This window comes from Strix aluco, chromosome 2 (genome assembly GCF_031877795.1).
Source record: "Strix aluco isolate bStrAlu1 chromosome 2, bStrAlu1.hap1, whole genome shotgun sequence".
Taxonomy (NCBI): Eukaryota; Metazoa; Chordata; class Aves; order Strigiformes; family Strigidae; genus Strix; species Strix aluco.
This window is the reverse complement of record NC_133932.1, coordinates 70,172,079-70,189,445: the sequence shown is the minus strand read 5'-3', so window position 1 is coordinate 70,189,445 and position 17,367 is coordinate 70,172,079. Positions and strand designations below refer to the sequence as shown.

At 39.1% G+C, this 17,367-nt stretch overlaps 1 protein-coding gene across 5 annotated transcripts in view; it reads left to right on the top strand.

Annotated features, from left to right (window-relative positions):
* Nucleotides 1–189: 189 nt before the first annotated feature.
* SEPTIN10 (septin 10) overlaps nucleotides 190–17,367 on the top strand; it is a 30,921-nt gene continuing 13,743 nt past the window's right edge. Inside the window, exons 1-5 of one of the 5 annotated variants that reach the window (XM_074815198.1) lie at nucleotides 190–310; nucleotides 8,906–9,023; nucleotides 9,730–9,925; nucleotides 11,409–11,595; nucleotides 16,103–16,264. In XM_074815198.1, coding sequence (XP_074671299.1) covers nucleotides 281–310; nucleotides 8,906–9,023; nucleotides 9,730–9,925; nucleotides 11,409–11,595; nucleotides 16,103–16,264 — 693 coding nt within the window. In that variant the 5' untranslated portion in view covers nucleotides 190–280. Of the gene's footprint in view, nucleotides 311–2,991; nucleotides 3,140–8,905; nucleotides 9,024–9,729; nucleotides 9,926–10,970; nucleotides 11,021–11,408; nucleotides 11,596–16,102; nucleotides 16,265–17,367 lie in introns of those variants that run through there. The other 4 variants (XM_074815196.1, XM_074815197.1, XM_074815200.1 and 1 more) reach the window with 4 other exon arrangements.

Here is a 17,367-nt window from a genome sequence, read left to right as displayed (position 1 = left end):
ATGCCCCGGCAATCACGGCGGCGGCGGCGCCACGCCACCCCCCGGCCGGGAGGGGCCCGTGCGGCCCCACGCCACGAGCGCTCTCCTCAGCGACGGCGGGGCGGCTACTGCGGCCCCTCCGCCCCGCGTGGGGCCGCCGCGGCCCCGCCCGCCCGTGGCGCTGCCTCCGCCCGGCGGCCAGCAGCGCCCCGTCACGGCGGCCGGTGGGTGCGCGCCCTCTCCCCTCAGCGCCCGCCCGCCCGCGCGTTGCCCTACCCGCCTAGCCTGGCCCGGCGGGGCTATGGCCGCTTCCCACGCCGGTTCGCAGCCGGTAAGTCCCCTCGGTGGGGCGGGCGGGCAGCTCCGCCGCCCGCTAACCCCCGGCACCGCGGGTATCGCGTGGTGGGTGTCACCCCGGCGCGGGTCAGGCAGCACCGGCGGCGGGGGGGGTGGGAGGGAGCTTTGGCTGAGCTGAGGGGGCTGGGGGTGCCCCCGGGGCGGCGCGGGGCTCCGGTTTGCGGGAGGGAGAGAGCCTCGGCGTGCCGTTTCGTTCCCGAAGTTGCCAGGCTTTTAAAAAACTTGCTGTTGAGGCGTCTCGTTTCTGGTGTCTCTCTCCGCTGAGCTCCCGTAGCGTATCGCGTAGTTCGAGTAATAGGTTGTAGCGCTGAATCTTGGCTAGTGAAGAAATACTTTCCTTATGCCTAACGGCAAAGCTGTCGGCTCTATGCTTTTAAGACGTGGAACCCGTCCATACTTTAGTGCTGGAGCATTAGCTCCGGTTTTGAACTTTAAAAACCCCGAATCATTTATGACTTGAGTTTTCAGCTGTGTTTTACATCTCAGCAGTGCAAAGCACAGAAGGGTTGTAGAAACAACGTCAAGTGTGAGGAATTGAGTGACAAATCCTCCACCCTGGCTGTGTAGTTAGCCGCTTTTGCATTTTCTGATAGTGGGAAGGTAGATAAAGTACCTGGCTCTGATGGTTCTTGGCTCATTCCTGCCGCCGTGCTGTTACACCTCAGTTACTCCAGTAGAGCTGTGTGTGAAGCTGCCCCGTGACCTGAAAAAATGGAAAACAACTGTTACCCTTTAGAATTTTTCTCTCCTTGGAGTGATTGTCATCCGGGGCAGTGTCTTGCACTGGGTTTCGATGGCACACCCGAGGGAGCGGCGTGGGAGCGGGAGAAGGAAGAGGGGCTGCTTTGAGTTCGGGTGCTGAAAGAGTTATTTGTTGGACCATTGTTAGAGCCACCACAGGGCCCGACCACGTCCCGGCCAACCTCAACTCAGACTGAAAGGGCTTCATTCATGTTCCCCACTTGCTCACAAGTTGACTGTTGAGCACAGCTTGCTTTCTTGTTGGGGCTCCCGCCCAGAGAGCTCCATTTCACACATACTCTCTTTGAGGCCTGTATGAATCCTTTGCAGCTGCAGTATAACGTAGTGTGATGCATTAACTTTATATAAGCTTTCTCTCTTCATCCATGTTATGCATATATAGTGAGGTGGAGAGTCAATACTTCGCTGGCTGGGTCTCATGGGAAACTGGAAAAACGTTGAGGAAAAAAAACCACCAAAGAGCCAAAGTATGAGAAACAATACAAAAAGATTTTGCTACTTAACGTTTGCGTGAAGAGTATGGAGAGATGCAGTAGTAAATCAAAATCATCAAAAGTGAGTGAGAGTGGGCTTGAGGGTCCACTAAGCAGATAGATTTGGCAGGGGAAGAGAGGGCAATGTACATGGAAAACTTCACAGAGAATACCGTAAAACCAGACCTGTAACATAGCTCTGTAATGGAGGAGGGTGATTTTGTATGAGGTTTATAAATGTAAATTATGTAGATGATGTAAATCTAATGATGTAAAATATATTTATATTGACATCAAATAATATTGCCTAGTTTAACGCATGTTGTATAATTGCTAAAGTGTTTCCTACTGCATTTTGGGAGAGATTTTGTTTTGAGCTGGTTTGCAAAAGAAATGTAAAATCACTCTCAGAATGCAGTCTGTCCTATGAATCTGTTTACAGTCAGATTGCACAAAGAATGAGACTCAAGTATTTAGTACTTCTGATTTTTGAAAATTTGACTTCCGGGAAATTTTTGGCAGCCATTGCCCCCATCAACAGCGTATAGTACTCATCACTGATTAATTAGAAAGGAGGAAAAAAAAAAAACCTTGTTACAGTCAAAGTGGCCTTCTGATAGCAACCACCATTGTTGCATCTAAGAGCAGCATTGCTTTCTCATTTGGACAAGCAACATCAACAACAAGGGGCTGATGTGGTCAAGGGTGAAGGAGACTGACTCACTGCTCTTCAGGAAACACAGTGCTAAAGCTGCAACAGGCACAGCTGAGCCAGCCCAGCCAAAGAGGCGCAGATCTTCCAAAAGTGACTGCGGTTGTGATACCAGCCTGAGTATTTTTCTGTGTCAAGGTCATCTCAGAGGCTGCACCAGATTTCTGTTTCTTTGTTTTTCCTTCCTTGAAATCACGCAGGTCAAGAGAGGCCTTTCTGTGCGGACCACAAACCCGAACACTTTCTTCTTCTGTGTAGCAGTAGCTGATCAGTCCCATCTGAACCAGCACTGCGTCGTCATCCTTTGCCTGGCACATGGAGTACTTGCTGTGAGGAAGCGGTTTCTTTTCTGTCATCAAGTCTTGATTCCCTACCTGCTGCCTCTTGCCATATCTGTCCATAGGCAACAACGGAGGAACAGGTACTACATGTGCTAGATTTTCCAGTTACTTAAATGCCTGCAGGTGAAGAGCAGCCTTAGTGGCATTTACAGACGAATACGCTGTTGTCTGTGAAGTCACCTCCTCACAACTGGAACACTAGCAAAGTGTCTCTGCTTGTTTGTTTATTCCTAAATACCTGAAAGTACAGTCCAGAAGTTGTCTTCATTAGCAACCTGCACATTGTGCCCCCAGTTCTCTACTGACAAGGCTGCCACTTTTTCCTCCGCCCATCTTGGGTGATTTCAGGGCATTCAGGAAGATTCTCTCCTGCCTCAGATTTCTTCAGATAGAAACACAGGGCAAAAATGTCACCTTTTTTTTTTTTTTTTTTTTTAAGGTTCTTTCTAATGTCTCTCCATATATACAAGGAAATCTTGTGGCGACCTATGGTTTAAGGCAACTTCAACGGTATGGTGAGTTGAAGTGGGCTAGAAAAGGAAAATAGTTGGTGCACTGTAAGATGTAAGAAGTCATGTGCCATGTAAGAAGTCATTTGAAAGAGGTGAGGGAAGAATCCTGGGCTTCTGATGTTTGGATCAATCCCTAAAAGTTGTCTACTCTCAGACTGAAGAAATTACCTGATAACTGTGAGTGAAATTGTCAAATGAGTTTTCACTGAATCATCTTTTGGCTGATACTTTTTTTTTTTTCCTACACACCTTTCTGGGGGAATGTTTTGTTGCATACTTTGATTCCTGTGTGTTGCTTTTTATTTTATAGACTGATCTATTAATTCCATATAATTTTTAATGTGTTTCCCTTCTTACTGTGCATCTTCATGGACTTTTCTTTCTTTGTACTTTTTCTGCCTCATCCACCTATATTTTCTGTTCTCTTTTGTGTTATTTTGCCAAGGTTTCCTTTCTGTTCCCTCTACTCATCCCATCTGTTCTCTGTCTCTCTCTCATGGATGTATCATCATCGAGAGATGTCAGTGATACACATGCCTACACCACACATATCTACATTTTAGATTTTGAGTACCCGCCAATGGAAAGTATTTTTCTACTTGCTTCCAAAATATGTTAGTTTCCTACTTACCTCATGTGTTAGGAGGCAATAGCAACATTGATATTTACTGGATTAAATGTAACTTTGGTTATTAGGAAAGTAATTGACTGTAAGAGAGTAATGCAGTTTGTTATTGGAAGATTAAAATAGATTTTCTGGTTTAATGACTGTCCACACCTGTTTGTGATCATGGAAAACTCAGGTCTCTGAAAGAGTCACATTTGGAGGACCTGTGGGCACATTAACATGTTGTTGTCCAGCCTCATGGCTGATGCCCAGACATCCTTCCCAGGGCCTCTGCACAGCCTGTGCAGCTGCCTGGGCCTGACAGGACCCTCGCCTCCTGCCTAAGCACACGAACATTGATTACTTTTTTTCTTCCAGCTTTGGAGGGCAAATTTTAGTCATCTCTACAAGCTGAGTAGTAAGCTAGTTACTTGCCCGGACTGCAGGTCTGGTTCTGCAGGAGGCTTACGCAGAGAGATGTGTGTAGTCTGAGACCCAGCTTTTGTCATGGAATGGCCCAGTGTTGTGCAATTTTAGTCTGAAACAGGTAGCAAAGATAACTATTTTTTTTTAGTTTGTTTCTAAAGAAAAAAACAATTTCTAAATGTTATTTTTGTCTTGGGCAATGATTTTTCTTTGCACACTGTTTTTGATGGGCAAGATGACTATATAAACCAATATACTTGATTAACTGAATTTGCAGAAATCTAGATGCAGTTCTGTGAAAGCTGTGCCACCAACCATTTAAAAAAGGAGGGAGGGAAGGAGTGAGATGTGATTTGGACCATCTCAAGTGATCTATATTGTATGCTATTTTGATGAGAGTATGAATTCTGAGAAAGCAGTGAGAAACAGGAAGTATTTACGTGAGTATTCCAGCTCTTGTAGCATTCAGATTACAAGCTCTGAGTTATTCACTGAATAAAGTTGTATGAGATGCTGTTTTCAAGCATAATTTCACTGCTCCATCTAACGGATAGTAGTTTGAAAAGACTGGCTGATCTGGTGACTTAATTGCTTTCAGCTTGATTTATATTCCTTAATTTTTGAGTTGTCATCATTTTCCTAAACTAGTGATATGGCAGTAACTTGTTTTAAACTGGATGATGTATTATTTCTTTGAGAAGTAGTAAGAATCACGGGGTCAGTTTTGTGGATTTAATTTCTCTGTGTATTTGTTAGACCATAGCAGAGTGAAGCTGTGTGAGGTGCTGGCATTGCAGGCGAGACACGTGATGCCCCTGGAAAATTTCAGAAGAAAAAACATAGCCTATTACTTTTCTTTTAAGAGAATGTTCCAAGTGATGTTAGATGGAGCAGGTTCACAAAGAGATCTTGCGTGAGGAAGGTGGAGAGACGTGAGTCTCCAAATGAGAACAGTAGCTCTCAGTCCTGTAACGTTTGTTGCATGGAGAACAGAAGTATAAACATGCAAGAATGTCAGCTTCTAAATCGGTGTGACTGTCTCCAAGTTGAGCTGCACAATATTTCTTGGAAGTTTTGTAGTCTAAATTAAGAGCTTTTATTGCAGCATTTGTGGTGAAGTTGATTCCTGAAGACTCCGTTGTGTCTTGGGACAACTGTCTGAACAGTTTAATAGCAGTTAAAATCCCTAAAAAAAAGTAGTTATATTTTTAAATAACTCAGAGGCCTCTTTCGGCCTCTAGCTTTTAAAATTTTGCTATTAATGTAGTGTTGGGGTTTTTCTTTGTGTGTGTGTGTGTGCTATCAGAAATCTCCTCATTACATATACTGTGATCAAGTCAACTCTGGCCATTTTCTTGAAAGAACTTACGTAAGCTATGTTTCTGTACTGTTTATCTGTAAAAATGTTTTTTGAGACCTTGAATTATCCCTTTGAGACCCATGAATTATCATCCTTCAGTTTGCCAATCTTCTCTTGAAAAGAAGCTTAGGACAAGACATTAAAACATGTTCTTACAAATAATATAAATAATATTATTTCTACTTGAAATTCTTGTTCTTCCCTATGCTGTATCTTCCCTTGCTGACATTGTCATTGTTGGGTCACACTCAGCTGCTGAATGTATGAGGTTTTGGGGGATGGTGGTTAATTTTTTTTGGTTTACTGTGTCATTACCTCTGACAAAAAGAACTAGAAAGAGTGATCTTGTGTTAAGGTGCTAAATTACACACGAGGTGAATGAGATTCGTGTTCTTGCTCTCTTAGTCTTTCCCTTTATTAACTAGTATCTTTGTGTCATCTTCACATGCACAAAGTGAAGATCATATGTCTCTTCCCCCCCAGTACAGTGCTGAAGAAAGCTGTGCACAAACTACAATTTCTCTATTGGGGAAGTTCTTCCAAGTACCAGGTTCTGTAAGCTGTTTTTACAACTTACCAGGGTTTTCCTGTCTTGTGTCAAATTTTTGTCTTGTGTCTGAGTGACATAGAGCTTACCATGCACTTTTATGTATTTACATTTCCAGAAAAATGGTTTTAATTTTCACTCATAACTGTGTAGTGTCATTGAATTAACTTTTACGTACTGAAGAAAGATGAAATATGCTATCTTAAAATGGCAGCAAATTTGAGATGTCTCAGAATATCTTGGCAATTGCATAAATACTTATTGCAGACGTTGTTACTCTCTTTCCTGACTGCAATACATATCCATGAGAAGCATCTTTGGGAGAAACAGAAATACAAAGAAATTAACTGTCTTGGACATCGGATAAGAATTTTAAAGTAGTAGCACAGCCAGATGTGATAAGCATAGCCTTAGCTTTCTAAGCAAAGCTCAGAGAAGGCACCTTCTTTTGTGCATCTATTATTTCTTATTGTCCCCTGTTTCACAGATAAATTTGGTCAAATTTTCAATAATAAACAGTTGTCCTGAAAAGTGGGATCTTTATCTGATATGCAAGCCGGTACACACAGGGTTGAGGTATTTCTTTATTACAGATTTGCACAAAGACATGAGCTAGGTGATATTCCACAAAATTAGCTCAGTTTTGTATTAGAGCTACAGCATATTTATCCCATTACCTGATTAGCAAAAACCCACCGAAGTTTACACCTGTTGGTTAGTGATTAACAGTACATTTGTTATTGGCTAGTGCTATTTAAATTAAAGGGCTTGCTCCTTGAGGGTGTGGTAAGTCTTCTTGGTTTTCAGTTGAGTTGGTGTTTGTGATTTCCAGCTACTGCTTTTACATTTTCCCCAGTTATGGTCCATTTCTGCTGACTCCAGGCATATGTGGCCATCTTTCAGTCTAGTGACCTTGGTGCAAAATGTTTCCTTTGTCTTTTCTTTTTTTAAGTTTCATTTTTGAGATAAGTGGCCTAGCAAAGTAAGCAAGTTTATATGAGATAGCGAGGCATATCACAGCCAATATAGCAGCGGAAGAGCTAATTACTGTTGATTTTTGTTTCCAGAAAACAGCAAATTCTTGAATTTAATCGGTAAATTGTAGTTAATATCTCCCTTCCTTTTGAAAATGAAGTCACGGAGTTAATGGCCATGAGGACTCCTGTTGTCTGTTCCTGCATTTAGCTTTGTACAGCAAATACAGCTGCAATACCAATTTCCTCAGCTAAATGCTCTTTAATCCTGGCATGGTCTCTTGTGGGTGACGTGGTAGTTACTCTAATGACCTCTGGAAACAGTCAGTAAGGTTTTGGGTATCGGTGGTTTGTCCCCTGAAATCCAAGTGGACTGAAAGGAAACAAAGTTCCTTTCACTAGGGTTTTTTCTTGAAGAGTAACAAATGGCTATGCAGGGATTTTGAGGGTAGCCCAGCACAGTTTGGATTTAGCCTGGTAATGTGCAGAGAAAGGCCTCCGTTCTACAGTTATGCTGAGCCTCTGGCACTGGCTTTTGGTGTGGAGGCTCACCGTTTTTTTTCAGAACTCTTACATTGGTGGTGATAGAGGTGGTTTGAATATCAGACTGTGTAACTACAGTGGTTAGATGTGCTGCTGCTCTGTTGCAGATACATTTGTCTTTAAATGGACAGGATACTGACAGTTTTCAGTGTTTCTCAGCCCTTTTTAATAGTAATTTCCATATGGTAGAATACCTTGAGAAATTTCTGTTTCAGACATGCTTTGAATGAACATTTTTTTTTTTATAGCCCTAAGTTGTCATATTTTCTCTTTAAATTGTTCACTTTGCTTACACATTTTTCCTCATTATATTAGTCTAAAATGGAGTTATCTGACTATAATAGTCTAAAATGAGAGTTAGTGCAGTCTGTAGTGCCACACAAGAAGTCCTGTGCAAAAGAAGAAAAGGGTATTTGCTGGAGGACTGTCCATATCCTTTTAGCTACAAGAATTCTGAAACTTGCTATGCATACCTATCATAAAAGGTGTCACTTTTATGGGCTTGTAAGTGTTAAATAAAAAATTTCCTACTGTGGCTATATACATGTTCCTAGGAACCAGTAATGATTTCCAATTCCATGTGGATTGGAAACATAAGAGAAAGAATAGCATGGACCTGTCACTGTTTACACTTTTGGTATGGAAGGTTTGTTTAAAATTAGTTAATTAGTATGAGCCAAGATATTTCCTTTTAGACTTATGCATTTCTAGTATGCTCATTGCCTTGATGTCATGATGCTAGATTGCTAGCTGATGTTTGAAAAGGAATGTGCACCTCTAGACATTTCTAATAATACATATGATATTATCTCTTAGAGTTCTGGCATGTAGATAATGTATTATTTTACATAAATAACAATTTCAATTCCAGCTACTCAGAATGAGTTCTGATTGATAACATACACCTTCCTGTGATTATGGTCTCTATTTTGAATTCTGCTGCTTAAATTGTTTTTAAATATTTTTTTTCTTCATTTCTAAGAGGAAACCAATGTGATCTATTTTCTGTCTACAGTTTTCAGTTTACATTTTCACTTGGACTTGTCTGCTTCATTTTGTTCATGTTTCATGGGGTTTTTTTGCAAAACATGGACTTCATTTTGAGCCTGCAAATAGTCCTGTAAATTTGAATGTTTTCTCAAATCATGGAATAAAGTTGATTTGACAGATCTTTTTTCAGACCTTTGCTTTTCTTGATTCCATGTAAATCATAAAGAATGAATTCTAGCTTACTAGTAGAGTTCCTTTGTTGCCATTGCTAATTGCTTTGCAACTCACTTCACTAACATATTTTTAAATTATTTTTCTGTAGCAAAATGATGGCTATCGAACTTTATCCTTGTCCGGGCATGTTGGTTTTGGTAGTTTACCTGATCAGCTGGTTAAAAAATCCATCAAGCAGGGCTTCAGCTTCAACATTCTTTGCATTGGTAAGTAGCATCTGGGTCCTTTAAGGCTTTAGTAGTATACTTGTCCTTAGGAAGTGACTGAAATCTAAATCCAGTTGCAATGTTAAATTCCTTCTTTAATAAACTATAATTCCACCTCTTCCCCCAGCTTTGCTTATTTATATCCATCCTTTGTTTTTGTATTTTGTATTTTCATAAACAATATGAAGACCAAAAATGGATGCCATACTTTTATTCATTTATGGGAAGCTTCTTGGATTCCTTTGAGTAAACTGGGCTACATTCTATTTTTACTGTAGCAAAGAGCATCATACCAAAATTCCAAGGTGGTGTTACTGAAGTATTTCTATACTTATCAAATGTTTGCTCTAGTATTTTACCCTTATTCATAAAAACCCTCTGTTGAATCCTGTGGCTTCACAGCTAGTTACTTTTTAAAAAAATCTGTAGGAAATTACTTCACACTTTCAAGGAAACCAAAGTGTCAAGAGACTGTTCTGTGCGTTACTCATTAGTGGGTAACTCTCTTATCTGTAGGATGAAAAAATTAACTAAAAGATATTTAGTGCTCACTGTGGAAAAAATGCAGGCAACCTTTTTGCTTGGAGAGATCAGTTGATGAGTTTTTGTGTAAATTTGTTGAGTTGCTGTGATAACACTTTGTATGCTTAGTAGGTATTTATTTGACGTGCAAAATGTCTTCCCCAATCCTTTTGTTTAACTTTAGGGGAAACTGGAAGTGGGAAATCAACCTTGATAAACAGCTTGTTTAACACCAATTTTGATGACCCTGTGTCAACGCATTTTCTGCCAATTGTACGACTTAGAGCCCAGACTTATGAGCTCCAGGAAAGTAATGTTCTTTTGAAGCTGACCATTGTAAATACAGTGGGATTTGGTGACCAGATAAACAAAGAAGATAGGTAAGTGTCCTCTTGTTGCTATGGTATGCAGAAGTTTAGGTCTTCAATTGCAGGTTGATTTTTATTTGGGGTTTGTAGTAAATATTTGTCTTACGGTCCAAATATTTGGTTAACTGTTTTCTCTGTGTACCAAAGTAAACATGTTTTTCTTCTCATCTTCTAGTCTAGGAAATGATTTGAGAACTCTGCCCCTTTCTTTATGATAAAATCTTTTATAAATGTATGTAAATAAAATGTGCAGTAGCGACTAGAGTTTCTTTTGGGGTAGAGGAAAGCATGGAGAAGGTCAACGGGAGACTTTTTAAACAACCAAACAGGTTATAAGGTACTGTAGATTATATAGATTAGATCTAATACGGTTGTAAACAATATTGAAGAGCTTAAACTGGAAGGAATATCACGTGGCTTACTGAAGGCCTTTGTTTTTTATGTTGGGCAGCTTAATCAGAAGATGTAGAGGTACCATGCTAGCAACTTTCAGAATTTTTTTTTCAGTCTCTGCTTTTATGAATTGAAGATTTTAAAATACTGAACTGTCTCTTAGCAGATCTTGTTTCTTTCACCTTAATTGTAAAGAATTTTAGTAATCCTTTGTGGTATATGAGTGCCTAAATAGCAGTGATTATAAATGAATGTTAGAGAGTCACATTAAGATTATCATGAGAGCTATGGCTTTTGATATGACTGGAAAATAGCTATTGCTAATGACTTGGATGAATGAGATGCAAGTAGATATTGGTATAGACATCAGAGGTTTTGATGTGTGGCGTAGGAGCTGCCTTTTAGTTCTTCTAATTTTGTGTGTAACAACTACTTCTGAATTTTGATTAGCATTTGATCTGGTTTATAAACTTTGTGTAGCAGCAGGAACATAAGGGCATTCTGCTAGTACATGTAGCAACACTTTCTTTTAGAAAGCAGATTATAATCTGGTTTTAAGTAGGATAAAGTATACTTAAACTGTATTTACTGCAAATCAGATTTACATTCTTCTCTTACATTCCTCCTTTTCAATTTTTGTCTACTGTTTAAGAGCTCTCTCATGTACAGTACTTCATCTTCAGAAGATAAAGGAGGTCCTATTTCTTGGTACTGGTAATTGCATGTTCTTCCTTTTCTTCTATTGTATCTAAGAGTTTCTTGTATCTTCCTCATATCTTAAGGGTTCTGCAGTTGCACATCTTGATTGCAAAAATTTATAAAACATCACTTGGGAAGATCGGTTATAATTGTAGGTTTTTTTTGCTAATAGTAGCTAGGAAATGTTTTATCTGTATTAGGTACACAATTCTTTTTTGAGTAGCCTTTCAGAAATTAAGATTACTCTGTAGATTTAATCTTCTGCTGTATTGGGTAGATACTTGAGCAGCCTTTTGACATGTAAAGAAAAAAATCTGCAAAACAATACAAGAGGAATTCCTTTCTTAGTCTGGCTCTGTTTAGAAGTAGCTAATCTCTGGTTGTTAAATTTTATTTCTTACAGCTATCAGCCAATAGTGGATTATATAGATGCACAATTTGAAGCCTATCTCCAGGAAGAACTGAAAATTAAGCGTTCTTTATTTAGCTACCATGATACTCGCATCCATGTCTGCCTCTATTTCATTTCACCTACAGGCCATTCCCTAAAATCCCTAGATTTGTTAACCATGAAAAACCTGGACAGCAAGGTAAGACTTTGAAACAGAGTTCTGAGAATTTGTCATTTTGTGAAGCATCTTGTTGCTTTTAGATTCTCTACCACCTTTCAGTTCTGTATCTATGTGTTTGGTTTTGGTATGTTTTTTGGTTTTGAGATGTTTTCAGAATAAATTGGTTCCTCAAGTAGCTTGCAGTTCACCTGTTTATTTGCAAATCAAAAGGAGAGAGGCATCTGGCAAGAACTTTGAAAAAAGAAGCACAACAAGGTTTAAAAAAAAAAAAGTAAAAAAAAATTAGAACCATATCAACTTTACTTTTAACAAACTGTTAACATCTTACTGTGATTAGATAGGGTACCCTCCGTGAGTGCTGTAATATTTTTAATTAAACTTGTTTCTAGTTCACTATCGAGTTTTGGGAATGCTGGAAAGTTGACATATAAAAAGCTTCGCATCACTGTGGAGGTCTTTGTTATAGATAACTGAAGAGGGAAGTGCCATGAACAGAACACCCTGCCAGCATGGCTTTTTCTGAGATAGGCTGCATTAGTGTTTTAAACTTTACACCTTGATTTGTTTTGAAAGCTTTAAAATAGCAGTTTCTAGTGTGACTACTTGCACTTTCTAAATTTTTAACTTTCTTCCTGTAATGCGGCTGTGTGAACTGGATGAAGCTGAATGTTTAACCCATTTTAAGAAACCTTACATCGTTTGGGTTTAATTTGTTGAAATTTTGAGAAACTTGAAAACTTAACTGCATTTGCTCTTCCTCTAGCTCTTTCCTTTGTGCTTTACTAGAGCCTCTCCTGCTAAATTTTCTTTCTGCATTTTCCTGTTCATGAGATGTTTCTTCAAGAGGATCAAATCAGCTGTCTGTTCCGCATTTGTGATTGATGAGCACATTTGGTGTTTTTGTAATTTTGTTTGTGGATGTATTTTGCATTTTGAACTTCCTCAATAGCACGGAGCAAGTGGAGGGCAGGTATGGTGGGACAATGGTAAGGGAGAGCAGGGTCACTTCTTTCTGCTATGATGTTGGTTTATGCCATATTAAAATGTTTGTGAAACCACTCTCTAATACGCACTGATAGCTAAAGAGCCTTGATACTAGAAAATGGGACAGTTTCATGGAGCATTTTGTTCTACTCTGAGTTTTGAAGTTGGCGGTTGTGTTAAACCACAAAAGGACTTGGTTTCTAGGTTGTGCCCTCTCTTGACTGAACTCCCCTTTAAAACAAGTGTTTCTTCCAAAATAAAATGAAATAGATCCATGAGTCCCAGCATCCTGAGAAAATATTTTTGCATCAGGATAAACCAAAAGTAATTCTGCTTTAGGGGATTTTAGCTTCTAGTCACCTACTCTAAATATTTTTGGTTCTGCTTTGGCTCAGACAGAAGACGAAGGGCATGTAACTTTGTTGTTTTAACCCTTTGCAATGGATTCTACATTCTGATCTTACTACAGATATATATGTGTACACACACAAAAAAAATACTTTAACTGTAGTTTGTTTTCTGTCATTGTGGACCATGTTCGTGATGCTTTTAGTATTTCATTCTCCTAGTGGCAATTCAGAACTCAGCCTTTCCCAGGATGTGAAAGTCCCTGGGTGCTGAGTACAGGATTCCATAAAGAGAAGGTGGTACAGCAACATGCATACACCGAGTGTACAAATCTATGTCAAAAGTTGTCTTCAGTTTCTTCCAAAATCCACCACAGTGTACACTGTTACACTTGTTATGGTCCGCTTGGTACAAAACAAGATCAGATTATACAGCTCAGCCATAAAGAGGATTCTTGGAGTAGGATATGGTCATCCTATACTCCCTGGGAGAAAAAAACAGATGTGTCTGTGGGCAATTAATTCTTCTCTATTGCTTATAAATTAGATGACTAGCTAAGAATTTGGCCTCTAGCTTTTAGACATTGGAAAGTCCTGTAGTTTTTTTTAGGACTGAATCACTACAGACCAGCCAGGTTTCATTCACAGATTAAGGGAATCTTCTGTATGATTTCTTGCTGGGAACTAGTGATTATTCAACTAGTAGATCTGCATTTTCAAGTCATTCTTGCAGAATTACAGATTACTGGTAAATCAGGAAATTACATGAGTGTACCGTGTGGGGTTTGAATTTTTTTTTTTTTTCCTCCTTCAAAAAGAATCTTTGGAAATTTTTGTATTGATACATAGAGATACACTTAAATCAGCCTGCAAGATATCAACTAAGAATAATTTCAAGTATATGTATTTTTTTCCTTCTCTATGGCATAAAGAGGTAACAGATGTTTGACCTCAATGTAAGGTGTTACATGAAAATCTTAATTTAGAGTAATAACATGTTTTCTAATTGCGGGGCGAAGCAACTCTTCGCAGTTGAGGCAGAAGGATGATCAGAGGGCTGAATTTGGTGCTAGCAAACAGAGAAGTAACGTGCATGGATAAAGTGTATCCTGGTGACTTCATATGGTCATTTTGCATTGTTATTGAATGAGGCAGTCTCAGCTGCTTCTTCCCATTGTGCATGCTTAAGTGTTTTGGGCAACCAGTTCCCTGGATGAGGGGACTGATTTAAATTGAAAGCTAAAGATTTTTGCTTCGTTAGGGAACTGATCAAGCTAAAAAGTAATGTCTCCTTGGATGTCTGCACAGATTTTAGTTTGACCTGGCAAAGAGCAGCTGAGGGCAAGGGGAAGAGGAAGGGCAGGACTGTTAGTTTTATTTTATTGTGGCGTTAAAGTGATTCTGTATTTAATGGCCTGTAGCTTTGTAGGAAAATTCAGTTTTCTAGTTGTTGAGCGTTGTAGCTGGGGAAGAGGCTGGAAGGGAGTCATTTGGTTTCCAAGTGAGTAGTAGGCACAGGAGGGAGCAGTGGGACTTGGGGCACACCTATATGTGGTCCAAATCAATACAGTTTTAAGTCTCTTGTTAGTACAAATGTGTGCTTTCAATTAATGTTATTGTTGGATGAAAGTACTGAGATACTAGTTTTCAAGTAAACCTTAGATGCTGCAAGCAGAAATTAATTTTGTTTAACAGATTAAGTGAAGATAACTTTTGTCGGTTATCTAAAACCAGAGTAGTATTGCTTTTGAATTTTAATACAGTGGTTGTGATTTAACATCAATGTTGATAGCTGTAATCACATTTTCTGGCGATTTTGCTTTTCTTTTTGTTACTGGTCTCCTCAGTAGTCTTTCTCTGCTATTCATTATCTAAGATATTCTCCCCTGATTAATGAGTACTTGAAAAACTTTAATGTTGAAAAGACAGGGTAAAGGTTAATTTAATTCTGAGGACTCTGAATTCCATCCATTTTTAAAGCTATATGATAGGAAACCTAAATTGATGTCCCTCAGCTAATTTGATTGAAGCTGTGAATTACTCCTAGCTGTAATAGATTGTTTATACAATTCTAAATTAGCTCAGTTATAAAAAAAATGTTCTAGCATTTTATTTGATTTTTAGATATTTTACCCCATGCGTGCTTAGGTTGTGTATGCTACGTAATTAGCACTATCATGGGGTAATCTTAGAAGACATACTTTGGAGTTGTCATGTTTTCTTTTCATTTGGTTAGTACAGAAGACTTATTTCAAAAACATCCATCCGTTCTTGAGATTCCATGCTAGACATTTCCATTCAGACATAATATTCTGAAGAATAAAAAGAATGCGTGCAGGGTTTGGTTTTTTTTTTTTTTTTTTCCCTCCTTCCTTTTTGCATCTGTGATCAAGGAGCTCTGTAAAACTCTTCTGAAATCTGGAAGAATTATTTGTATTGTTCTTCCAAAATATTTGGACATTGGCATTAATTCTGGTTCTGAAAGTGCGTATTTTGGGAGTGGTGACAGTATTTTAAAGAAAAATTCATCATCTACTACCTTCCTAAGGTACTGCCATAACTATTTTAGGAAATGGGGGAGTTTACCATAGTGGAACTGAATTTCAAGTTCTGAATAATTACTTGAAAGACTGGTAAGCAAGATTCTTCAGTCTTTGTCATTCCTCTGCTTGCAGCAGATACTCAAGAAACTCTTTGCTGCAGTGGTGAGGTGAAGATGTTGGTAGCTGAAAGGAACCCAAGGAAGAGGCTCAGGAGTAGGCAGGCTTTTGTAGCCAGCTTCCTTTTCTTTGTGTATTTAAAATACCAACTTTCATTTAACACCTGAACCATGTGCCCCAGTGCTATAAACTAAAATGATCTATATTTTTAGCAGAGATATAAATACTTAATGTAATTTAGTTAATAAGTAGGCATTGCTGTTCTTTTGAGCACTTCACTGTATGAGACCTCCTTGTTCTTTTCTCAGAATCAATTAATTTTAAGGGCGTATATTAAATAATCTGTTGTTATTTTGTTAATTTATGCCAGTGAATGTATTTTTCATGGTTTGTGAAGCTTTGATATCAATTGATGGAAAACTTTGGACTGCAGGGAAAGTTTTAAAGAGTTTGGTGATAAACAATTTAATTTATAAAAGATGTCACCTCAAAATTGAAGCCTTACACATTTCATATAATTTGTATCATTAATAGGTGAACATTATACCAATTATAGGCAAAGCAGACAGCATTTCTAAAACCGAACTACAGAAGTTCAAGAGGAAAATAATGAGTGAATTAGTTAGTAATGGCGTCCAGATATACCAGTTTCCAACTGATGATGAAACCGTTTCTAAAATTAATACCATCATGAATGTAAGTAAATGACAAAAACATCGATATTTCAGTACTAAAGCATTAGTCTCTAATGCCAGTTCATGCCTGTTCTTTCATCATTATCTTGAGGCTTACAGGTTTGTATGTAATAAGTTCATTTGTTTATTTTTCTCTCTGCTTAGAAAGCTCGTATGTTTGGTTGGTTTTTTCCTTACTCACAAATCTCCCTGTCCCTCTGCTGTTGATACCATTTGTCTTAGGAGGCTTTTTCTTTTCTGTCTCAGCAACAGAAGAGAGATTCTCACTCATAGATACTTTTTCTAATTTCTGGATAATTACTAACATAGATAGACAGATTTGCTTCGCTCTTTTCCTCAGCAAATACTACCTCGCATCTGTTAGGGAAGATACTCAAGTGCCTTATTTCTCCAGTTTTCTCTGGTCTTTATGATAGCAAGCTTTTCTTCTGCTTTTTTGTTTATTTAGTACTTTCATTTGAAATTAGGACAAATTTCTCTGGGAATTAAAAAGTCAGATATAATTATGGCTTTTTTGCTATTGTCCTTTCAGATTCTCCCAGGAGTATCTGCCACCTTCAGCTAAGCTTGTGAAGCTAAACGTCTTTACTTTGAGCAGTCTGTATTTGCTGCTCATGTGCATATGTCTGTAGATGCACACGAACATGTGTTTGCACTTACTGAGGTTTGGAAGTAGGGAGGAGGAGCCTGTATGCCACTGTGTATGGCTCTGCAATCCCAACCTCTGTCGGTTGTGCCAGGGACTCAGGATGTGCAGGCTGTCATTCAGTAATAGGTCCTTCTGCTCTGGGGAAAGGTGGTGGTCTGTTACTTACCCCTTTCATGCTCTGCTAAGGATTTATTTTCCAGTCAATGATACCTTTTTTCATTTGGTCAGTTTTTGAGGGTCAGCACGCAGACAGTCAGTACCCAGCCTGTATTTCTGGCCGTTTGGCTGAGCCCACAGCAGCAGCCATACCTCGGGTTCAAGCCTGTGATCGTCTCATGGCTGTTACTGGGTATATGAACTCTGGCAGAATGTGAATCGGAGGGATGTGTTCTGGAGTGGTGTTGTACTTACTGCTGATACTCTTCCTAAGGCTGCTCAGGATGTAGTTGGCCGCC